This window comes from Dipodomys spectabilis, unplaced genomic scaffold (genome assembly GCF_019054845.1).
Source record: "Dipodomys spectabilis isolate Male_0828 unplaced genomic scaffold, ASM1905484v1 ptg000043l, whole genome shotgun sequence".
Lineage (NCBI taxonomy): Eukaryota > Metazoa > Chordata > Mammalia > Rodentia > Heteromyidae > Dipodomys > Dipodomys spectabilis.
The window spans coordinates 13,984,387-14,010,262 of NW_024870720.1; the positions used below are offsets into that span (position 1 = coordinate 13,984,387).

The window sequence follows — 25,876 nt, forward strand, 5'->3', positions numbered from 1 at the left end:
AAAAAAAAAAAAGAAAAGAAAAAGAAAAAATAATATAAAACCACTCCAAAATGCAAAACAAGTTTCTAGAAATTCTAAACATAAACTGGTGCTCGTTTTGTATTGCTTTAGGGGAGGTCTTACAGTTTTAGAGAATTGTAACCAAAACTTGAATAGCAACCCAAACCAGATATTAATTTGCCCATAGGTAAGTCTCTAAGGATTGAAATGGTGCTTTGCAACCTTAGCTGGCTTGCTGTGGTCTGTCCCCTGTACCTCTCCAAACATCCCTCAGGTGATTGAGTTAAACCTTTCCATTGATTCCTGCCTATTTTTAATTTCTTCCATCGTGAGGATATCTCTTGGTAACAGAACCCAGAATAAATGTCCCCAACTCTTCTGTCATGGGGTTCCCATGCACTAACCCCTCCCCACATCATGTACATGTTTAATTCAACACCCTAATCTAAGCTCTGGCTTAGATTCAAGATCATTGTTGTTAGTATTGGGTTTTAAGCCTTGTTTATTTTCAGAGAGACCCATGGACACACAATGTATGTCAATAAAAGCAACACTGGCACTGTAGCTCTTTTGAGAAAAATGGGTGGGAGGGGTATTTTTAAGCCATTCCCACTAGAGGGCACCAGACCCTGCACTTACATCCTAGGTCACCTCTCTAGCCAACTGCTTTCTCCACTTCCGTACTTTCCTCTCCACTCCCAACTGGAGGATTCCATGAAGGTTTCCAGCATGCACAAGATCCAGACAAAACTTGGTTTTCTTCGGAAGACCAATGTTCCTGAGGGGCTTTGAGCCTTAAGACTCTGTCTTCCTTAGTAGCGTTAGGCCCTGATTCAAATACTAGTTCTAACATTTCAACAAACTGAGGGATCTGGACACAAACACACCCAATCACTGAGACTCCCATGGGAGGGATGGATGTGCTCATAACCAATGTGTTACATGCCTATTGTTTTTCAGGCCATTACTGTACACTACAAACCTATTCTCTCGTGCTTCTTTCATAGGTTAGGAAACACTGACGTCCAGACTTACCCAAGTTGGAAGCTTCTCTTGGTTTTGAAACCTACATAGCCAACTCCTTGGGCAGGAATGTTTATGGACCATTAATGATCACCTTATTCTGAGGATGGTACTCTTCTTTCTGAGCCACCCTTGAAGAAACTGTAGGAAATGGTTTCTCTCTCAATCCTGTCAATTTCCTCTCGACCACATGAGGCATACAACTCTGGGGCATCTAGTGAAGGAATGTCAGAACTGAGAGGCCCGGGGTTTCGGCTAGGTGACAGGGACAGTGAGTGTTAAGACACAGGAGCTTGTCAGGATGAATGCTGTCAGGGAGGAGGGAAAACTCTTTGGGAATCTTCCTAAATGTCATCGAATTCAAATTAGAGTGGAGGTAAAGTGGGAATTGGTAAAACAACAGAACTCACTCACTTGGACTCCAGACCAGGGTGAGAGGGCTGTTGGTATTTCATGATCTTGGTTTTCCCTATGCTTCGATAAAACTATGAAGTGGATATGTTTCTTGTGTCACTTGACCACAATCACGACATGACCTTGTCTGAAGCCTGTGATTGTGTCAAACATGGCCTAGCTGTAAGTTCCAGGCCAGCTCCTGACATAGCAATCTGAGTAAGCGATCTCAGCCAGCTCCTTGCTGTCATGGATATTTTTTTCCCTTTTCTCATCTCTCTTCAGCCTTGTTTCATGCCTGGGAGGTGATACTGTGGCCAGGAGTTTGTAATTGTTTGAGCAACTAGCTATTACATGCTTTCTACCATGTTGCATTGGTGTTTCTCCCTCAAGGACTTGAGGAGCAGGAACATTCAAATGCCATTCACTGACTGGCATGTAGCCAACATTATGTCCACCTCCAACACCATGTCCACCTCCAACACCATCCATCAGGGTAGTCACAGGCAGGCCTTAAGCTTGTGTTCTATTACTCCTGATCCTTTGCTTTCCACACAGCATGATGGCAGCATCCGATGACTAACCCACACCAGAACCTGGACTTGGAATCCCAAGTCAAAGGTTTGTCCACAAAACTATGGAAGGTGTCTAAAATTCTCCTACCACGGACCAAGGCCAGGGCAACAGAATCTGTAGGTTGCTCTTCAGCTGGGAGTGCTTGTAAGGGCTGACCCAGGTTTTAGACAACGCTTCAGGACAAAGGTACAGAGGGATTGTAAGGAGGTAGGTAATGGATGGTGTTGTAGGTATTACAGCCATTTAAAGGAGATGGAGGATTACAAGCTAAGGTAATGAGCTTCCTCTTACCCTTGAATCCATTTACCTTTATTCTCTCACATTCTGTATGAACTTTCACCTGACAGCAGGTTTCACAGCTCAGTTTCTATTTTAGAGACCATTATAGGATCCTCCGATGCTGTATCACTTTAAGTGCAAGTCAACATGTTAACATCTGGAGGATTTTCCATCCTCCCTAGAGCCCACACCCTACTTCTACTGAGGCCATCTATGTCTGTGGTGGTATAGACAGAATACTTACATTAGCAATTCATGTTGTGTTGTTGTTTTCTTTGGATCTGGGTTAGAAGATAGAAAGATATGCAGAAGTGATTTGTGTGCATGCATGTGTGTGTGTGTATGTGTTGTGGGGGTTATGTGCATGCATGTGCACGCGTACACGCTCTAGTTTTAGGGCTTGAGCTCAAGGCCTGGACACTATTCTGAGATTCTTTTGCTCTACCAGTTGAGCCACAGCTCCATTTCCAGCTTTTTGGCAGTTCATTGGAGATAAGAATCTCACGAACTTTCCTGCTTGGGCTGGCTTTGAACCAGGATCCTCAAATCTCAACTTCCTGAGTAGCTATGATTACAGGCACTGAGCCACCATTACCTGTCTTAGAAGTGGTTTCTTTTTGAGGAGTACCCTAAGAGTTTTTAATTTATTCTATGGCAACTAATAGTCTCTTCATCACATAGGTTTTATAATTCACTTAAAAATTAATTTAGCTGCTATAGTGGCTTCTGCCTGTAATCATAGCTAATCAGAAGGTAGAAATAGGAGGATCAAGGTTATTCCCTATCTGCGAAACTAAATCAATACCAATATCACCAAAACACACATATACACACATTCACATGCACATAAACACAAAAATCTTTCTAATCTCCTTAAAGTGGAAAAATGCCAGTTCTCAACCTTAAAATAAATGTACTTTAAAGTAGCTAGCTTGCTGCAGAAACTATCAAGCCCCCTCAAAATCTTTTCATGTTTATCATAGTGCAGAAGCTCTCCACCCCACCCTCAAAGTCTTGTTTCTTTTTAGGTAGCTCTCTGTGTAGCCCACTAATAGAGATCTGAAATATAGTGAGTTGGTTCATAGGAAGAGAACTCGGTTAAGTATATAGAAATTGTGACTTTAACCATCCATCAAGCATTTTACGTCCAGCCAAGTCAAATCTGGGTCATGTATTTCATTTCTAAGACCTCTAGTATCACAAGGAGGTAAAAGAACAAAATAGGATTGCCACAGCCTTTTCACTGAAGAGCTTTTGTGGAATTTCACATCCCCTTACATCCAAACTGCACCCTCTCTTGGGAGACAAAAACAGTGAAGGATGTACATGCATAATTTATAGCTCAAACAGGATACCCCAAGGTTAATAAAATTTTATTATAATCACATGGAAAATGAACACAAAAAATTAGGAATCTTTTTTTATAAAGTTGAATACCATTTCTGACTGTGTCTCTCAACGAAAATTAGTTTGTAAACTACTCATGTTTGGTTCAAAACAATTTAAGTCAGAAAATAACAACCCAGGTTAACCAATGAAAACCAATAGTCACATAGCTTTAAGATTCTCATGCCCATGGGGTTGGAAGAAGCAGATGAGAGGTATCTATCTAGCAAGTGCAAGGACCCGAATTCAAACTCCAGTACTGAAGAATCTGTGCTCATTTATTTTTGTAAGTCTGGTTAGGAGCTGATGATTTGGGCATGATATAAACAACTTGTTCAGAAATATGGAATTTTTGGCTGGGCACTGGTGGCTCACTCATGTTATCCTAGCTACTCAGGAGACTGAAATCTGAGGATCAAGTTTTGAAGCCAACTCAGATAATTCACACACACACACACACACACACACACACACACACACACGAAGTGGAGCTGTGATTCAACTGGTAGAGAGCTAGCCTTGAAGAAGAAAAAAAAAGCTAAGGCTGGTGACTCACGCCTGTAATCCTAGCTACTCAGGAGGCTGAGATCTGAGGATTGCAGTTCAAAGCCAGCCTGGGCAAGAAAGGCCATGAGACTCTTATCTCCAATAAACCACCAGAAAACTGGAAGTGGAGCTGTGGCTCAAAGTGGTAGAGCAAGAGCCTTGAGCTGAAGAGCTCAGGGATAGCACCCAGGCCAAGTTCAAGCCCCCCAACTGACAAGGGAAAAAAAAAATAAAACACTAAGGGACAGGGTCCAGGCCCTGAGTTTAAGCCCCAGTAGTGGCAAAAATAAAAGAAAAAGAAATACATAATTTCATAAAATGTACTATTAGGACTTCCAACATATAGGTTCTTTGACAATGAAGGAAGACACTCAAATCCTTTGCTGCAATATAATAGACTCACGCTTTATCTTATTGTATTATCGATAGAAGTAGCTAGAAGGAAGGCTAAAGCAATGATACACATAGGCAGGAAACTCAGGCCTGAGAAAGGAAGAAAGGTCAGGCCACAATGCCATGCACAGTGACACTCAGTGACCACCACCAGTGGGTTCCCCGCATTATGTCCACAACTTAAAACATACATTTCCTTTCCACACAGACTTTTCTTTTGAGGTGAGAAATGAGATGGAAGACCTCATCTGTCTCATCTTTCTATTTTCTTACTACTTTCAAAATGCCTCGCACCCAAAAGCTGTTAAATAATTGCTTGCTTAGAAACTCTTCCACCTCTAAGCCTTCTTAGGGTAGATCGAAAGAGTCTGTTTTTAGCATTGGGTCAATATTCAAAATTTTCTTTCAAGAAAAAGGAAACTCGGCAAATGTTTTTATACTCTCAGATAAATATGACAGTAAAAATGAGAGGTATAATCTGTTTGAAAGTGTATATATCAATGAGAAGAAAGAAGGCATGGAGGGGGGGGGAAAAAGAGCACTTCTCATTCTTTATAAATTGATCACTTGAGGCTGGGAAGGTGGCTCAGTGGTAGAGTGCTTGTGTAGCATGCATGAAGCCCTGGGTTCAATTCCTCAGTACCACTTAAAACAGAAAAAGCCAGAAGTGGCACTATGGTGCTGTGGCTCAAGTGGCAGAGTGACAGCCTTGAGCAAAAAGAATTCAGGGACAGTGCCGAGGCCCTAAGTTCAAGCTCCAGGACTGGCAAAACAAAAAAGAACGAAAGAAAAGAAAAAAAAGAGAAATTGATACTTGGTGGCTTGGAAGTGACAAAAGTCCTTTCCTCTAAACCTCATTTGGCAGATAGAAGAAAAAGGCTAACAAAAGTACAACTGACACCCAAGATGGTCTTCTCTTTGTTTTCCCAGCCTGGCAGACAGAAAATCTACCCAAGAGCTTCTGTTGCTCCTCAGTCAGTTTCAACTGCATGGCTCCTACCAGAGATGGCAGAAACCAAAAGACTTGGCACTTAACACTCCCACTTCTGGCCCGTGGCATTGCATTTCCATCATGGAGCCCAGGCATGTATTCAGATGATAACCGCCAGTCTACGCACAGGACAATGGAAGTGACAGGCTGGGAAAAGTCCTGCCTGCAACAACTATAGGTTGCACACTGAAAACTCAGGGGGAGAGACCTAACCTGCCACCTTCTGGGCAGGGCAAAGGTATATTCTAGAAGCTGTGGTCTCTCTCCATAGCTCCAACAAGTCAAGGAACCCAGGACCAGGATGACATTTCTACTCCTTCCTTAAAACCAGTTGCTAATGTGACCATAGGGGCTGTACGACACTTCCTTCTTTTAGGAACAGAGCTTTCAGCTGCACACTCGGGGCTCCTGCCTGTAATCCTATCGGCTCAGGAGGGTGAGATCTGATGATTGTGGTTTGATAGCTCCAATTAACCACCAAAAAGCTGCAAGTGAAGGTGAGGTTCAAGTGGTAGAGTGCTAGCTTTGAGAGAGAAAAAAAAAAAGGCTAAGGGACAAGCACCCAGTCCCTGAGCTCAAGCCCCTGTACACACACACATACACACATACATACTCACACACACCCCTTTCATTTTGTGACCAGGGAATTCCACAGAAAGAATTCATTATTATGTCTAAAAGCTATGCCCTAAATCTCCTTTTTCACTTATTTTTCTCAGTGTGCTACTTCCTAATATATTTAAATGATTTTTCATGTCCCACTCCCACTAAAAAATGCATTATCTCAAGAATATTGATTTTGATCATCCTTGACAACAGCATTTCCTTCTCATATCACAACAATCAAATTTTTTACATTTCGACTACTTCCAAGTAAAGTTTAGAATAAGTGGTTGGACAGGAACCTTTCATGAGATTAACATTATTGCTTAAAGTGCTTGAATTGGTTGATTACATGGGAAAAACAGAAAGAAACCTAAGACGCATGTAATTTTAAATAAAAGCTAGGAGTCTTTTTTTTTTCTTTTTCTTTTTTCTTTTTTTTTTTTTTAGCAACAAAAATCAAGTGAATGCCACACACATACTATTTTGGTTACATGGAAATGGGAGCCAAAAATAAATTAATGTAACACTAGAAAACAGAAAATTTAATTAGACAGAAAAATAGGAACTAATTGTGCCTGACCCATGCCATCTGCATGAGTTAATCACAATAGTGCTGATAAATGCCTTGATCAGATGACAGCAAACCAGGAGGAAACATGTAGTGCACAATATTTTAATACACATAAATATACAAAGTTGATCAAAATGTAATGTTTAAAGATAAAATCCATCTGTAATAAAGCTACATTCCAATATCTAAAATAAGCCCTATGCGCCAATTAGAACATAGTTCTCTGTTAGGCATGCCCATGAAATTAAGGGTAACCATGAAAATAACCGCATAGGAACCATTTCTGTCATTTTCCCCCCCATTTCATCAGAAATCCAAAATATACTCAGGCCATTAAACCAAACATGATTGGCTTTCTCTTCAAATCAACACCCCATGTACTGTTTGTTCCTTGCTTTCTTCATACCAGTCCACTTCATGTTGCTTTGGAAGAAAAAAAAAAATCCATCAAAGTAACAGGACTAGATGTCAGCACTTTACAAAATCTACTTTCAAACAAACAATTTCTTTTTTTCACATACTGTATCAAAACCTAGATGCTAAACTAGCAAGTGACAGATAAAGCAAATATTTCTTCTTTTTTAAGGTGTAAAACATTGTAACTTATTTTTAAACACCCATCCTCCTGGAATAAGCCCCCATTAAAAACCCCAGGCATCTAGGGTATACTGCTGAGCCTTTGTGCTGTCATCATGATCTTGGAATGGTCCCTCATACCCCATACCATTCTCTGCTTTATGCTAGGAATGAGGGATGGAAAAGTAGGAACGTGTTTACATAATATTGTCTTTACATAAAGAAAAATGAGGGGAGGGTAGCTGCCAAGGGTTTGTTTTGTTTCTCGAAGAGGAAAAGGTAAGGAAATACCAGATAGCTCTTAATTAAAGGGAAAAAAATGATGTGAGTACTGATTGAGAAATATGACATCTCCACTCTTCTTGTATCTCTTGAATGTCTATTATATTCTCCATATTCATAGTCTCTTCTTTTTCCAAAAATATATTCATGAATACTGAATTTTAACTGACTTTCTATTAAAAGCAATTATTTCAGTTCAATCACTGGGGGAAAATTCTTTACACATTCCAAAGGAAAAAAATATATTGAACCTATGGCATTATTTAAATATTACTTCTACAGACTTCCAATTGAAACATTTTTGTGTAATAAATTAGCTTCATGAATTGTTGGAAAAAAGTTTTTCCAAAGTTACTTTTAATAGTTTTCCTATGATTCAACTCCAATATATTTGAGATCGACCATCTTTTTCATAAGTTTTGTAATCTACAGTCAAACCTATGCAGTATGTGTAGCATAAACATGTCCCTGTTTCAATTACCTTCAAGTGGAAAGTGCTTTTCCTGAAAGAATAAAGACTCACCTCCCAGGTAAGTGATTACTGCGTATGTTTTATGGAGGGAAAAAGACAAATATTCATAAATATGAATTTGCCTGTAATCAAGGCAAAGTACACTTTTGTTACTTGTATAAAACAATAACATGATCACCCTGTTTGTCTTCTCCAGTGAAGAGTAAAAGATTTAACTTCAAGCATGAACAAATGAAGTGTTGGCATGCTTAAGTTCAAAGCAATTAACAGTTCAGGATATTTCAAAAGTAAGAAATCCAGTTTCCATCACAATAAAGTGCTATCCTCTTCATTGTTGTAAAATGGCCACTAACATCTTCAATCCGTGTTTTAGTTCACATTATGCCAAGAGTTCGCATGTTCGCTCGCTCGCTGCTATACTAGGTAACAAAATAATATGTTCACAGTATACTACAGAATATGGAAGCCAACTGACTTCCTGAAGAGAGCCAAGATTTATGACTCATTTGTAGGAAACCAAAAACCAGCTCCATGGCAAAACACCAAATCGACCCTTTGAATAAAAGGTACCGGTAATCAAAGCTCTAATAAATACATACATAACAAAAGTGAACAAAAAATTAATTATAGTGAGATGAGGTTCTTCCAAACAACGGTCTTGTCAAGCATTCTAGGAATCTGAGCCAGAGAAACAGCCGCCATGTTGCCCATTCTTCCACGTACCCACTAACACTTCCTGTGACCCAACCCACACCCAGCTAATGGACTCCAGCAATCCCTCTCCTGAGGGATTTTTTTTTGCTTTTTTTTTTCTTTTGCTCTGGGTCTTGCCAGAGCTTCAGTATACACACTGAAAACATGTTTTAGGAATGCAGCTGTACAATGTGGCTGATGGTCGGGGAGGTGTAGTACTCTTGATACGCTTGGTGTGGAAGGATGTCGGTGCTGACTGGCTAAGAGATGTGCCACAGGCAGTCACGTGGTGTTCCAGCCCCACCACCACAGACTGTGAAACATCATCAGCAGGATTTGAAAGATAGCTTGGAAAGCTTAGCAGTGCCAGATACAGGACAAACGTAACTCACAGGACCTCACAGAAGAAGAGTGTCACTGAAAATTAACAGCATCAAGTTATTTTCCTGAAACTTCAGTTTTGGTAGAAAGATAAGAAAAGTAACTTTTCACTGTCCATAAAAATCTTCTTCCTCTTGGCTCTGCCTGCCCTGAGCTCCAGAATTCTTAGCCCCTGGGATTCTAATGGAGAGGTAAACACACCTGATGCAGATGCTCGATGCTAGGCATCACAAACAGCTTCTCTTCACCCTGTTCCTTGTGAAGGATGTTTTAGAGGATGTTCTCCGTTACCTACTCTTAAACATTTTCACTTGCATACACTTAAAGCTTAGAGTTGTAGCCCTAAAAGGTGACCATCTACCCAATTCCTCCATTCTTCTGTCAGAAAAAAAGGCAGATGAGATTTTAAAAAATATGGGTAGCAATGCTTCCAGGGACAAGATAAAGGAATGTATTATAAGGAAACCCCCAGAAGCCATTTAGGAAGTTTAGCCAATACTCAAAATGGACTGGAACATTCATAGAAAATGTCATTCTAATTCAGACATAACAAAAATGGCAGAGCATTTAACCAAATCCTAAAATTAGCAACTGTGACTCATAGAAATCTTACTACAATCTGATTGCAGTTAACCCTACCTCAGACCAAAAAACAACCAAGAGTAATGCTGCATTTGAAACAATGAAGGGAGAAAGTTTAACATGGCCAGACCGTTGAGACTCAGAGTGACAGCATTAGCGGGCCACTAAGAAGAAGGAGGTCGGCAGAGAAACCGGGTAATAGTGCTTTGAACATCTTCCCCCATGTGATTTAGTCCCACAATTCTTTAAGTTATTCTCTTGACTGGTAGAATAAAATATATCCAGATTCTGAATTTTTTGATATATCTGACGTCAGGCCATAAAATTCTTCAATAGCTTGAGCATCTATTTTCTGCAACACACAAAAAATGAAACAGCGCAATTATTTGCTGGGAAAAGAAAAACTAATAAAAATAACTTACTAGTTGTTATACAAATTACAATTAGGAATTTTTATGAGCATCGTGTGTGTGTGTGTGTGTGTGTGTGTGTGTGTGTGTGTGTGTGTGTGTCTGGGGATTGAACACAGGGCCTCATGCATGGCTAAGCTATATACCAGCCTCACAACTAGGAACTTTGGATCGCAAATAGTTAACTCCATAGACTTTAACAGAAGAACATCATTACACAAATTGCAAGTCACTAGGGAAGAAAGACCATCCTTTCATTCATCAACAACAATACACAGGTACTATTTGAAGAAGCCAGGGATTCTGTCTTTCAAGTGGTAAACTGGAGGGTCTGGGAATAATTTTACTTGTGTTATTCTACTCCATTTTAGTTACTAAGTTAAAAACAGATCAAGCGGGAGCCAGTGGCTCATGCCTGTAATCCTAACTATTCAGGAGGCTGAGATCTGAGAATTGTGGTTCAAAAGCCAGCTTGGACAGGAAAGTCCGTGAGACTCTTATCTCCAATAAACTACCAGAAAACTAGAAATGACGCTGTGGCTCAAATGGTAGAGCTATATAGCCTTGAGCTGAAGAGCTGAGGGACAACTCCCAGGCCCAGAGTTCAAGCCCCATGACGGGAAGGAAAAAAACAAACAAATAGATCATGTCTTTAAATGTATGTAACTTGGTGTAAAGGTTTCCAGGCCCAAGAGATAAAAATAAACAAATAATTTTCAATTATAATCAATACAAGAAAATTTTACTATAGTAAGTAGATATGATTTGTTCCCTATCAGAGAGGCCTGCAGTCACTGTAGTAACAGTACCTCGCTTTAAATAACAATGTCACTTAGGGCAGACTAGAGTTTCAGATGCGCCATGTCTGTGGCTGGCCGGTAACAACAGCACAGTAGTAACAAGTCTACATTCACATTCCTCCCCGTGGAGCAGGAAGAGCAGGAGGATGTAGTTTTGATAGAAATGTAAGATGTTTCAATTCAGACTATGGGGAAATAGGTTTAGTTCAGAAAAATATCTGAAGTAGATATTGTCCCAAATCCTATATATACCTTATGCCTACTGGAAAATAATCTGCATACCAACCTCTACAATGTCATCATCAAACAAAAGCCAGAAGCCATGGCTTTTCACAATAGTGATGTAATGCCCTCGATTTGGACCACTGGAAAAGAACAAAGGAAAGAAAGTGACCAGGTAGACATTTACTTTATAAAACTCTACTTAGCCCTTTATTAGCAGAGATTTCCACAAGGAGAGAAAACTACTGTCATAAGGCAAAGCCTAGCACAGTGACACATACCTGTAGATTCATCTACTCAGGAGGCTGAGGTAAGAGAACCCCTTGAACCCTCGAGTTCAAGGCCAGCCTGGGCCACATAGTGATATCTCATTTCAAAACTAACTAAATAATACATAAATAAGAACTTGGTACAGCTCCTATCTATTTCCACAATTCATGGCAGAGCACATGGGTGTCAGCAATAGCCACAGGGGACTATAAACTATACAAAAGGGCTGTCTTCCAAACATTTAAGATAAAATATACAAAAGGGCTGTCTTCCAAACATTTAAGAGCTGAACAGAGAAAAAAGACATTCAAATTTAGCAAATATTAACAAAGAATTACTGTGTACCTACTATGTGTCAAAAACAACTGAACAAACAAGTCTTGGGACTTGGTGGTATGGGTCAAATATGTCTCCCAGAATTCATGTGTTAGACAATCCCCAGTTCAACAAGAGTTTAGATGTTGGAGGTAGGATCTTTGCTTTGTTTCATTTTGTTTTTGAGACAGGGTCTTGCTCTTTAACTCAGACTAGCCTCAAACCCATAATTCTCCTCCTTCAGCCTCTCAAGTGCTAGAGTTACAGGCCTGGGTCACCAGAACATAGATTATCAGATGTGAGACTGCATTTTCACTACACCAGTGTGTAATGAAAAATAAATCAGCCAATTTCCTGCATACTTAAGGTACCATCTTGGTATCCGAGCATTTATAGCATCTGACAGAGGTAGATGGAAAAGAAAAGATATTCGGTCTACGATCCCCAAGCAAGAACCCATGCAGACAGGTGGAAATTGGCCCCATCCCAAGAAAAAGCACACACCCATTCACCCATCCCAACCAAGCAAAGGAGCAAGCAGGGGGACTTTCAACAAATTTTCTGTCAATAGATGGAATAAAAAATATTTGCTCAAGAGACTTGCAGCTAAAACACTGCTTATTCATATCTAGAACATGTCTCTTTATTCCCCAGATTGTATACTTACTGTTAAAACTGCAAAAAGAATATGTTTAAGAATAGACTTCTGGGGGGCTGGGAAGGTGGCTCAGTGGTAGAGTGCTTCCCTTGAGCTGAAGAGGTAGGGGACAGGGCCCAGGCCAAGTTCAAGCCCCATGACCAAAAAAAAAAAAAGACTTCTGTGTGTGTGTGTGTGTGTGTGTGTGTGTGTGTGTGTGTGTGTGTGTGTATGTGTGTGTGTGTATGTGCTGGTCCTGGTCTTGAATTCAGGGCCTGGATGCTGTCCTTGACTTCTTTTTACTAAATGCTAGCTCTCTAGCACGAGAGCCACAGAACTATTTCCGGTTTGGGGGAGGTAGTTTATTGGAGATAAGAGGCTCATATATTTTCCTGCCTAAGCTGGCTTTGAACCATGATTCTCAGATCTCAGCCCTCTGAGTAGCTAGGATTACAGATGCAAGTCACTAGTGCCCAGCTTTAGATCTGATTTTTTAATCACCTAAAGTGCCACAAAATTAGTAAAATCTGATTTACTGCTTCCAGATTTTATTCACCCATCATAAAATACATTAGGTATCATGCTATATATTTAATTTTGGCTGTTTGAAAATGGAAATCACAACAATGAAAGCATAAGCATTTATTTTATTTATGGGTTTTGCTGTTTTGTTGTTAGTGGTACTGGAGCTTGGACCCAGGGCTTTGCGCTTGCTGGGCAGGCTCTCTACTGCTTGAGCCCTGCAGCCAACATTATTTAAAACTCATGATAAGAACCATATCTAGCCAAAGGAAACTCATTAAATTACTTCCCACGACATTTGCATAGTTGTTATTGTAATATTATTGTATGCAAGTCTGTAGCTATGTTTATTTACATACAATCATTACCACATAATGACATTTTAGCCCATAACAGATACAGACATAACAGTTCTGGCATAAAATTATACTGCCTATGCTATGGTTTAGATACAAAATGTGCTCCAAAACTCCTGGGGGTGGGGAGGCCTTCCTCCTATAAGCTGGCTTTGTCAGGTATTTTATAACCATGTTGAAAGCTGACGTCACAGCCTAACTTGCATACTTGTCTCATGTATCTATTTCGTTCATACTATGATGAAATTGCATACTATCACATTTCCATTGTTGAGCAACACATCTGAATCTTTTTTTATAATTGTTTTTCCAGTCCTGGGGTTTGAACTCAGGGCCTGGGCACTGTCCTTGAGCTTCTTTTGTTCAAGGCCAGCGCTCTACCACTTGAGCCACAGAGCCACTTCCAGCCTTTTCTGTTTATGTGGTACTGACGAATCGAACCCAGGGCTTCATGCATGCTAGGCAAGCACTCTACCACTAAGCCACATTCCCAGCCCAACATATCTCTATCTTTTGAAGAGATAAATAAAAGTTTGCATTGAGTTTCACAACCCAGTAAGGTGTAACTAGGTCTATTTCATAAACAACCAGATAAATAAAAGTTTGCATTGAGTTTCACAACCCAGTAAGGTGTACCTAGGTCTATTTCATCAGATAAACGACCAGTACACTCATCATGTGTACCTGCCTCCTGGCCCACCTTTACCTGCCACAGTGAACGACCACAGCGACCAGGTCATACATGCGGTCCAGGTTCACGGCATCACTGGAGGTATTGAAGAGCCGGAGCTCCAGAGGGAAGACCACCCGGTAAGACAGCTTGGTATACCTGTGGAGCTGTTCCATGTACTTGAACCGCTTTAGGTGGAGGGCTAAAATCATGGGCAGCTTTTTTACCCTCATCCTAAGAAACCATAAAACAGAAATCAGTTGTAGCAAATGCCTATTAGGAGAAGAGAATATACTACCACCTGCACACCCAAGAATAGAAGCATGGTGGGGGGGGGGGGGTGTCTGGCAAATAACCAAAACAGTTTACAAAAAGAAAAGTATGCGCTCATTTTCAGACTAACTTATTCTATATCCTTGGCTAACTGGAGTGTGCCAGTGAAAAAAGAACAACAGTGTATCTGTTTGATCGAAGAAGATGCTGCAGAATTTATGTACCAATCAAACACCAGGTGCAATTGGTGACACTGCCTTCTGCCTCCCAGAGTGGAAAACAGCTGGACAATCCACTTCGTGAAGTGGACAGGAAGACCCAGAGGTTTCAAGATTGGGGAGGTGGGAAGAGAATAAAGGAAAGTGTACAGACAGAACTGGAAACTTCCAAGACCAGTTCAAGGATGCCAGTGGCCCACACACCTGGGCATCCAACACTAAGCAATCTCACTTTCCTCATTTATAAGTCACAGGGGCTGCCTTAGGGCTATGTTTCCCAAACTGGCCCAGGAGCACTGTGAAAGTTACCAGACATAGAGTTCCTATGGCCAAGTTTGGACAAGACCACTATTTTAAAGCCCTCCATGTGCATTAAGTTCTGAAGGGTTTGAGCAATCTTTCACTAAAGGATGGATGGTTTATTGGAAGTAGCACATACCAGTCTCATACAAACATATAGCTTTATTTTCATTGGATGACCACTGGTATTCCTTAGTTAACTATCAAAATAGTAACAGGGAATGTACGAAGCACTGCCAGGAGAAGGGTTTCTAGTTCCCACCATTACCCTGTGCTATGTACACCCTGAATTAGGGTACATGGTGCTCTGCCTGTGCACATCTTCAATGCATAATGGTTGGAAAAGATACACTTTTGGGGGGGGGGCCAGTCCTGGGGCTTGAACTCAGGGTCCGGGCACTGTCCCTGAGCTTCTTTTTGCTTAAGGCTAGCACTCTACCACTTGAGCCACAGTACCACTTCCAGCCTTTTTCTGTTTATGTGATACTGAGGAATGGAACCCGGGACTTTATGCATGCTAGGCAAGCACTCTACCACTAAGCTACATTCCCAGCCCGGAAAAGATAATTTTTAAATGAATATTCATCTTGCTGGACACTGCTAGAACATGCTTGTAATCCTAGGTACCCTGAGGCAGAGATGAAAAGGATCCTGGTTCAAAGCCGCTTTGGGCAAAAAGTTTAAGAGACTCCATCTCATCAGAAAAAATCTGGGTGGAGTGGCATGCACCTGCCACCCAATATGGTAAGAAGCATAAATGGCAGGATCAAGGACCAGCCTAGCTTGGACAAAAAGCAAGATCCTAATGTAAAGCATTACCAGAGCAAAAAGACTTGATGGCTTGGCTTCAGTTATGGTAGAGAACTAGAAAGGCACAATCAAACCATGGTACTGCCAAAAAAAAAAAAATGATAACCATAAAATACTGCTTTCCATTAGTGGGTTTCTTTCATATATATTCAAAGTAAAATGACAGGAAGTGACACCTTATTAGTGGATGGGTGTGTGTGTGCGTGTGTGTGTGTGTGTGCGTGTGTGTGTGTGTGCGTGTGCGTGCATGCGTGTGTGTGTGTGTGTGTGTGTGTGTGTGTGTGTGTGTGTGTGTGTGTGTGTACTTGAACTCAAGGCCTTGTGTCCTGGCTTGGCTTTTTCTGCTTAAGGCTGACATTCTACCACTTGACCCACAGCTCTACTTCTGGAATTCCGGTGGCTAGCTGGAGAGAAGAGTCTCACAGGTTTTTCTACCTGGATTGGCTTTGTACTGTGAATCTCAGCTCTCAGCTTCCTGAGTAGCTGGGATGACAGCAGGGAGCTACTAGAACCTGGCATAACTGATAGATTTTCAAAAATCTCTTTCTGTAAGAAATGTCCATGGCTAAACTAATCCTGGTGTCTACTCTTTGTCTTGTTCTGTGACAAATTCTCGACATAATTCATTTTGGATTCCCAAGAGGATACCAATTATAGCTGATACCCAATTGTTTACCCAGTACAGTATTTGTCATGGAACACTGCCCCACGTTTGTTGAATGAATGAGTGCAGGAAGAGCGAACAGACAAAGGGTCTTCAGTTAGCATTCTTTTCCAGGTATCACTGGTAAGGAAGGTTACCAACGCCCAAAGCTGCATAAACATGAGACTCAAAACCATGCCTGTTGCAACCTCATCTGATTCCTTCTGGGGACACAGAGCCCACCCTTAACTTACCTTTTCTGGGCCTCCTGCTTGCTGCAGCATGTCTCACAATAATACTTTTGTTCGCTACACAGTGTTTCTGTGTTGCTGAAGTCTCTGTAAAGAAAAATGGTTTCATCTTTTAAAATATCCACACATACTTGGCGTACCACATTTTAAACCCCTCTGTTTTACCTACAGGGTAATCGTTAAATGAGGAAAACAGTACTCAGAAACAATCCTTCTTAAGATTAGGGAAGATTACAACAGCAGAGTATGTCTACTGCATTGGGTCAAGACTTCACCACAAGAACTTTCAAATATAGCTTCATGAAAGCCAAGCTGGTGGGTCATACTAGTAATACCAGCACTTGGGAGCCTGAAATAGGAGCATCATGTGTTTGAAACCATCTTGGGCTACATGATAAGACTATGTCTCAAAACAAAACATCTTTATTTAAGTAGATCAACAGGTTTCCAACAGATTCAGAAAAAGACTCAGAATTAAGGAAGCAAAAAAAAACCCCTATAAATTGGAAATAAAAAATATTATAAAAGAAAAAAATGTTCCCTAGAGTAAAAGCTGACATGTAAATCAGGCCCCAAAAGGCATTCATGAGTCCAGGTGCTGGTGGCTCACACCTGCAATCTTAGTCAGCTTGGGCAGGAAAGTCTATGAGACTCTTATCTCTAACCACCAAAAAGTCAGAAGTAGAGATGTGGCTCAAGTAGTAGAGTACTTGCCTTGAGCAAAGGAGCTCAGGGACAGTGCCCAGGCTCTGCATTCAAGCCCCAGGACTGGCACAGCCACAATAACAAACTCAGCATTCATATAAAATGCAAGGTAATATCACTGTGTGGTTCATGAAAAATGGTATGTCTCAGAAGGCTCATGTTTTCAAAACCGCAAGAGGAAAGACAGTGAACTCTGAAGCACACACAACTGCCCTTGTGTTGAACTAAGAAAACCCCAAGTTATTAGGAGGTGGCTGCCTCCCACCCACCCCTACTCCCACCTCCCTTGAGGATGAGAACTTTGGCCTGTCTTCTTTTAAGAAAGAAGGTCATTATGCTTGTCCTGAGTATAGTCATAAGGTTTTATTCTGCTACTTGTGGTTTTCTTTTCTTTCTTCTTTTTTTTTAATCTCAGAGTCTTTCATTCTCTTCTGATTCTGCTTAACAAGTCTGTGGTCTTCAAAAGGCAGAGAAAGGATGTAATAATACCCTGCAGTTCTGAAGATGCTCTGACATTTTCTTATTCCCCATGTCCTCGCCGCAGCACAGCGGATTTTATGAGATAGAAAATGGTATTGAAATGGTGATAATGAATGTACCACTTACACAGAGCATATCAAAGACAAACACAGAGTGTTCATTCATTGACCCTCTGGACATTAACCGCAGTTTCCAGGCTCAGTCCTAGAGATTCCAACCAGAGGTAGGTGTCAAAGATCCACTGACCACAGTGAAGCTTAGATAATAAAGCACTGCATAGGATTTCCCTGCCTAACCCTCTCCCCACAGTTTCCTGTTTTACTCAGGAATATAAAAGCCCAACTTCCAAGTCTGTAGGCCATGGTCATCGATCTTTAAAACTCTCCTCCTCCCCTTCCTCTTCCTCTTGCTCCTCTTCCTTCTCTTCCTCCACTTCTTCCTCCACCCATTCTTCTTCTCTCTTTGTTACTGCCACACAGGCCTTGGGCTTTTCTCCTTCCTGTCCAGAAGCACTTGGCAGTGCTATTGTCACAATAGTGAGATCAGTTCCCAGAGGCCTCCAGAGCTGGCTGTTCAGAGCTCAGCAGGACACTGCCCTCTTTGCAAAGGGCTTCTGTGATCACAACAAAACCCATCCAACCCCCATATCACATTGCTGTCTGATTGTCATCCTCGTACATGTCCTCTTCCCAAACCATCCTTCAACTCATCTGATCACTTGTCTCTCTATCTCTCTTACTGCTAGATTCCCCAATGAATGGCACTCAATAATATTTGCTCACTCAATGAATGAACAAAGACAGATGCAAATATAAAGTCTGAGGAAAAGTGCAGAGAAGAGAGAAACAAACCTGAATGGGTGAAATCTAGATTTCTAAAGGGCAATGCCCAAGTCAGGTTCTTGTCAGGTACATATGCCATGTGGGGACAAGAATCAGGCACAGAGGTAAGGGAGAATGCACCACAAGTGTGTGACTCAGGTATACTACTCAGGTATACTACTAAGAAGCAACATGGACCCTGTGGCTTAGTAGCCCATGATCAGGACTTGGCAAGGAAATAGATGTTTAGATGATGCTTTATACTGCTTTGGGTAGCATTTTGAGGAAGGATTGCAGGTGGTCTAAAGGCAAGGAAACCATTTAGAAGGCAATTCAACCTAAGGTTTAGATGTCTAGGGCTTGATTCATAAGCCAACTTGGACTTAGTCTAATTGGTAAGTCAACTGCGTAACTTCAGTGAAATCTTGTAGTAGCACAGAATTGTCTGGAGTGGATGGGAAACTGGTTAGTAGTGGATGTCTGTGGAGAGTCATATCTGTCAAATGTCTCTGCACTCCACTGTCCTTCTCCAGCTAAAAAATCAGAACAACCAATGAAAGCACAATGAAGAACAAGGGATTAAACACTCATGGCCCAAAAAAGGTCATGTGTAGATCCAGACAGGTAGAATTATACCAGAAGTTTGTACAGGTTGAACAAATTTAATCTCAGGATCCAAAACATTTCTGGACCAAGCATTTCAAAAGAAAAAGGTTACTCAACCAGTACTTATTTATTTAAAGATTCAGTTTACAAATAACCACCATCTGCCCAGCTCCCGTTGGCTGGAAGCCCATTACCATGAGAGAAATAGTAATGTGTGTGATGATGCAGTCACCACATTGGAGTGGAGACAGGGGAAATGAGGGGAAATCAGGGAAAGGAGCTGGCACTGGCAGGAAACTGAGATAATGCAGCAGGTATGTGAGTTCAAGTTGCTAGATGTTGGAACAAAAGTAAGTCACAGAAATGCCAGGTATGGTGACATTTTTTGCTGTAATCCCAGGCTGAGACAGAAGAATCTTGAGATTGAAACTTGAAACTAGCCTGGGCTATAAAGGGAGATTAAAAAATAAATGAGAATAAGTGAGTAGCAAAGATCACATTTACAAGGAGAAAGTAAAAAAGAGAGATGACAAGAAGCCTTTCTGGCACTTGGAACAAATTACCAAGGCACAGAGATGGGGTTAGGGAGTTAAGAAATTGATAAGGGTGTTTACCAAAGTTCTCTGTATTTCACTTTAAAAGGGTTATAGTAGCCAAGTACTGGTGGCTCATACCTGTTACCTTAGCTACTCAGAGGGCGGGGATCCAAGGATCTCAGTTCAAAGCCATCTGGACAGGAAAGCCTGTGACACTCATATCTTCAATTAACCACAAAAGAGCCAGAACTAGAGCTGAGACAGTGCCCAGGTCCTGAATTCAAGCCCCAGAACTGGCACCAAAAAAAAAAAAAAAAAAAAGGAGAGGCGGTCATGGTAGCAAACAAACATTAAAACATACTTAGGGAACAAATCTAATAAGAAATGTATGCCTGGGCTGGGAATATGGCTTAGGGGTAGAGTGTTTGCCTAGCATGCATGAGGCCCTCGGTTCAACTCCTCAGCACCACACAAACAGAAAAAGCCAGAAGTGGCGCTGTGGCTCAAGTGGTTGAGTGCTAGCCTTGAGCACAGAGAGGCTCAGGAATAGAGCCCAAGCACTGAGTTCAAGCCCCAGGACTGGAAAGAAAGAGGAAGAAAGGAAGAAAGGAAAGAAAGAAAGAAAGAAAGAAAGAAAGAAAGACAGAGAGACAGGGAGGGAGGGAGGGAGGAAGGGAGGGAGGGAGGGAGGGAGGAAGGAAGGAAGGAAGGAAGGAAGGAAGGAAGGAAGGAAGGAAGGAAGGAAGGAAGGAAGGAAGGAAGGAAGGAAGGAAGGAAGGAAGGCCTTTATAAAAGAAATCATAAAACCTTTTAGAAACATATATGAAAACGTGAGTAAATGGAAAAAGACTAAAAAAGCCAGAAGTGGACAGTTCCCAGGCTCTGAGTTCAAGCCCCAGTTTCAGTCCAAAATGTGTGTGCGTGCACAAGCGCGCACACACACACACCAACAACAGCAACAACAACAAAAACCCACATTAACCAAGTCCCACTAAAATATGAATCTCAGAATAGGTAAGCAATGGGATTGGATGTAGTGAAAAACAGAACTTACTCAAAAGAAGTAGAAATGGATTTCTTTCCAAGATTAACTTCAAATAGAAAGAGCTTTGGGAAAATTAAATCACTGATTTCCTCTGACACCTGGCTAACCTCCCTGGCATGAAGAGTAGGGTTTGTAAGTGAGAGGAAGGCAGCGGAAACAAGGAGAGTTTTCAAACATGGAGTTCTTAGAGGAAGAGTGGAGGTTCTGTGGAGATGCCAGGAGGGGCAAGATTCTCAAAAGGAAGATAAAAAATACCAAAAAGGCCAAGCAAGGACAAGGAAGACAAATAGCCTGAGGGCATCCCTGACCTCTTCAAAAGGAATAAAAATCTTTCTCAGTGTACTGCTGTCACCCAGATGGTTTATGCCACCTAAGACACAGAACTGAGCTCTAAAATATTAGAATTGTACCTTAGATACAGTACGAATTTATAGCTTCTCTCCACCTGCTCCTTAGACTTAACCACTATACCATTTCTCTAAGACAAACATTCAATGAAAATACATTGTAATCCATCACTTAAAGACATTGTGAAAAGAAGTGGTATGATCTTATATTCAAATCCTATGATTTTAGCTTGAATTTTTTTTAAACAAATCATTAAAACAGATGAAAGGCAGAACTATCACAGAGTAAGAGTAAGGTGTCAGTGGGTCATGCTTATAAGCCTAGGACTTGGGAAACTGAGAGAGTAGGAAGATAATAGTTCAAAGGCCAGCCTGGGCAGAAAATGTTTCTCTCTCAAAAGATAAAAAGAAGAAACTGGGCCATAGTGACTCATGCCTATAATCTTAGCTACTTAGGAGGTTGAGATCTGAGGATCATGATTCAAAGCCAGCCTAAGCAAAAAAAAAAGTCCTTTACATGTGAAACTCCTATCTCCAATTAACTACCAGAAAACCAGAAGTGGAGCTGTGGTTCAAAGTGACAGAATGCTAGCCTTGAACAAAAAGAGCTCAGAGACAGCACTTAGGCCCTGAGTTCAAGCTCTATGACTGACTAGAAAAAAAAAAAACCAAAAAACAAAACACCAAACAGAGAGGAGAGAGAGAGAGAAGAGAAAAAACACAGCAAAAAGCAAGGCTACAGGTATGGCTAGCAAATAACAGGGCCTGAATTCAAATCCCAGTACCACCAAAATAAGAAGAAGAAAGAAGAAAAAGAAGAAGAAGACGAAGAAGAGAAAGAGAGAAAGAAAGAGAGAGAAAGGAAGAAAGAAAAAGAAAGACAGACAGACAAAAGAAAGGAAAGAAAAAGAAAGAAAGAAAGAAAAGAAAAGAAAAGATGTGGTTCAAGTAGTAAAGTGCCAGCCTTGATTGGAAAAAGCCAAGTGAAAAAGATCGAGGCCCTGAGTTGAAGCCCTGGTTCAAAGCCAGTTGGGGCAGGAAAATCGATGAGATTCTTATCCAGTAAATTACACACACACACACACACACACACACACACACACACACACACACACACACACACACACACACAAAGAAGCAGCCAGAAGTAGAGCTGTGGCTTTAGTGGTAGAACACTATCCTTGAGCCTAAACAGAAGCTCAAGATCAGCACCCAGGCACTGAGTTCAAGCCCCAGGACTGGCAAAAAAGAAAAGAAAGAAAAGGAAAGTAGGAAGGAAGGAAGGAAGGACCCAAACCCAAGAGAGATGAGGGCATAAAAAAAATCTGTAAAATAAATACAAATTAAATTCAGAAAGGGAAAGAGAAATACCATTCCTTCTCCTTTGACTCGGATATTAAAAAAAAAAAAAAGTAGAGGTGTGGGTCAAGTAATAGAGCAACAGCCTTGAACAGAAAAAGCTAAGGGACAGTGCCCAGGTCCTGTCAGCCCCAGTCCCAACACATACACCACACACACACACACACACACACACACACACACACACACACATATACACACACACACACACAAAATGAATCTGTTGGCAGCATCTCTTCCTAGGGCTTTCTTAAACTTCCTGCTGGTGGGAAAGGGAAGAGGTTGCCCTCCACCATCAAATTCTTGGTGGTGAGAACACCTGGCAGGCTTGTTAGGTGCACAGATAAGGGCAGCTGAAGATGAGCTAGTCAAGGTCTAGTGTAGGGGTGGTATTTTATATTTGCAAATCACTAATATCAGCCTGGAGATGAATCAGAAGGGAATCTAATGTTTAAATGGCATTCAACCATTACACATTCACCACCCCAGCTTTAGCACTCCCAGGGCCTCTACCTCGCCTTCCTTTATCAGTTTGCAGGACAACACATAATTTCTTCAAGAAAGGAAAATACAGAAACAGAAGTAGAGGCTACATTTCTCTATGCCATGTTTCCCAATGGCTGAAATTAGGACTAACCACTCGGTTCTTCATCTGCCTCTTTATCCTCAGCCACTACCACCCCCACCCACCCCCACCCAAACAGCCCAGGAATCTCCAAGAGGGGAAGGCAAGCAGTCAATCTCCCCCTCCCCAAGTTACCATAAAGAAGGTGTGACTCATGTTGGTACAGCCTTAACCTTTCCCACACCCTGCAGTCACAGAACCTTGGGGAGATCAAAAATGGCTTCTCTGGTACAATTTCTGTATCCTGTGCTTGGAAGCTTTTTTCATGGAAGTTGTCTATGTTGGAAACTATCTATCTATCTATCTATCTATCTATCTATCTATCTATCTGCTTCTTTTTATAGACATTCTGGGAATCCATGCCATTAATAGAATCAGGCAATAGAAAAAGAGGCCATCCTTGTCTATAATATACATTAGCATGTTGAAAATAAAGAGATGACAAGCTTGATGGGGTGAGGGAGGGGGCAGGGTAGTCAAGGCTCTGGGAGTGAGAAACAACCCGCAGCTCAAACAACATACCATATCCAGGAGGGCCAAGAATCTCTCCCTGAGCTGTTATTGGTAACAGTAACAGGAGCTCCTGAAACAACTGCTCTGTCACCTGAGCCTTACTGATGCAAATCAATAGTATCTAGTTAGCACAGAACAAACCATCTCTGAACGGTGACACCTGTCCACCGGGAAGCCCGCCTTGACTATCAGACTATAAAGCACCTTCACTACCAGCCTCTCTCTAGACTAGTTTTCTTTCTTTCAACACACTTAGCATGTGTGCATTCCCATCAGAAAGGAAATGACAGGGGAGAACAGGGGCTTTCTCTGACATTTGTCCCTCTATCCCTAGCAAAATTATATGCAGGCATTTTCTCTTGTTGAGAGTGGAGGGTGGGAATCTTGTCTCTGCAGCAATTCGAAGGACATGTTCAATGCCCAATTCAATACTCAATACCTATGATGAACCTGGGCATATACTATTGTATTCTAGGCTATTGTATTCTTCTCTCAACACTAATGAAGGGGGAATTCCTGCCATGAATGATCCCCACAGAATACTCAAAAGATGGAGTCATGGTAGGCACCTGTAGCATTTGCTAACTTAATTATATGAATGAATGTGTACATGGGAGGCTGAATGATGACAGCTAAAAGCATACATCTGTTTTAAAGATTAACATTTTATTTTTCAGTTTAGTGACTAATGACTTCCACCTGATGCTTCCCTCTGCTCCGTGAGCCTCTTCTCCAGACCACATAGACTTATTCTGCATTTCTCATGGGAAAGAAGAAATGGAAAATAATAGGATTATATTGGTTTTAACAGTAAGGAAGATTAGGTCTTGGAGGAAGTACAGGATTTTATTTATCCCATTTATTTACTAACTCAAAAGCTTAAACCACAGTGAGAATTCATGAGATTACCTCAGACAGTGGGTAATGGAAGTGTTTTGTTCCACATCAACAGAAAGGTCAAGAAAATCTTCATCTTTGCTACTCACCTGAAGAGGAGGGAAAAAGGAGAGGTGCATTAGGCACATAATACAAAGCAGACATCGCGTGGCTAAAACCCTCAACACTTACAGGTGCTCCAACACTGTACCTGCAGGAAGCGTCGTGTATGATTATGCGACCTCATGGGAACTATTATCTGGGACATACCCCAGACATCCTAGAGTCTCAGTTCACCCTCAAACTCGATTTCTCTTCCTCTGTAGTCATTTTCCCCCTTGCTTCAATACAGGAAGTAGTAAACATCCATGTGACCCAGATGGCAGAATAATGGAAATGGAAAAAGGAAAGGAGTCAGAAAACCTACTACCCAGTGATCATCCCTGCACTAGGGTCCAGTCCTTTGAATTCACTTTCTCCCTCCTGTGTGTCACTGTGCAAACCATGTCTGTGGCCAGGAAGCCAGAGAGTCCTCCTAACCACCCATCAAACTTTGGCCAGGAAGTGGCCATCATTTTCAGAGTCTTCTGCCATCTGTGATAAACAACTGGCTCTGAGCTGGCCTAGAGGCCTGGCCCACACAGCCCACCCCACTGTGGACTCTGCTGGAGCCAGATCCCCGGCCTCAGCCATTCCACAGCTCTCTGTAGCTGAGACCAGACTCCTGCTTATCTCATTTATCACCCCAGCTGACCTTGTGCTTACCCACAACCCTTGGTTTTTACTGTCTTGATGGCCCAGCCACAAACTGGAAAATGAAAACCATAGAAAAATGAAAACTAGGCCCTTAAAAGTGTAGCAACTGGGCTGGGAAGGTGGCTCAGTGGTAGAGTGCTTGCCTTGCATGCATGAGGCCTTGTGTTTGATTCCTCAGCACCACATAAGCAGAAAAAGGCAGAAGTGGTGCTATGGCTCAAGTGGTAGAACTTTAGTCTTGAGCTGAAGAGCTGAGGGGCAGCACCCAGGCCCAGAGTTCAGACCCCACCACTGAAAAAGAGAGAGAGAGAGAGAGAGAAAGAGAGAAAGAGAGAGAGATGAAGGAAGGAAGGAAGGAAGGAAGGAAGGAAGGAAGGAAGGAAGGAAGGAAGGAAGGAAGGAAGGAAGGAAGGAAGGAAGGAAGGAAGGAAGGATGGAAGGAAGGAAGGAAGGAAGGAAAAAAAAAAGTGTGGCAACCATGCTAGGACCTGAAATTCTGGGAATTAGCTAAAGGAGTATTACAAGTGATGAACACATCCTTGGATACTTTTATAGGTAGACACAAGAATGAGCACTGAGACAAGCTGCATGGCCCATACACGCTCCTCGCACCTTGTAAAAAGCATGATTTGGGGCCAGTTACTTATCCTCCCTATACTCAGTTACCTCATCTGTAGAGACAGTAAGAGCCATCTATCTCAAAAGGTTGTTGTAAAGATGAAATTACACACACACACACACTCATACACACACAGACATA

At 41.6% G+C, this 25,876-nt stretch overlaps 1 protein-coding gene across 3 annotated transcripts in view; it reads right to left on the reverse strand.

Annotated features, from left to right (window-relative positions):
• Positions 1-6,708: 6,708 nt before the first annotated feature.
• Positions 6,709-25,876, reverse strand: part of Usp46 (ubiquitin specific peptidase 46) — a 69,387-nt gene continuing 50,219 nt past the window's right edge. For all 3 annotated transcript variants that reach the window (XM_042678204.1, XM_042678205.1, XM_042678203.1), the window contains 5 exons: positions 24,394-24,470; positions 16,451-16,534; positions 13,989-14,186; positions 11,247-11,325; positions 6,709-10,102 (listed from right to left, as the gene is read on the reverse strand). In XM_042678204.1, the coding sequence (XP_042534138.1) occupies positions 10,001-10,102; positions 11,247-11,325; positions 13,989-14,186; positions 16,451-16,534; positions 24,394-24,470 (540 nt within the window). In that variant the 3' untranslated portion in view covers positions 6,709-10,000. The remainder of the gene's footprint in view (positions 10,103-11,246; positions 11,326-13,988; positions 14,187-16,450; positions 16,535-24,393; positions 24,471-25,876) is intronic.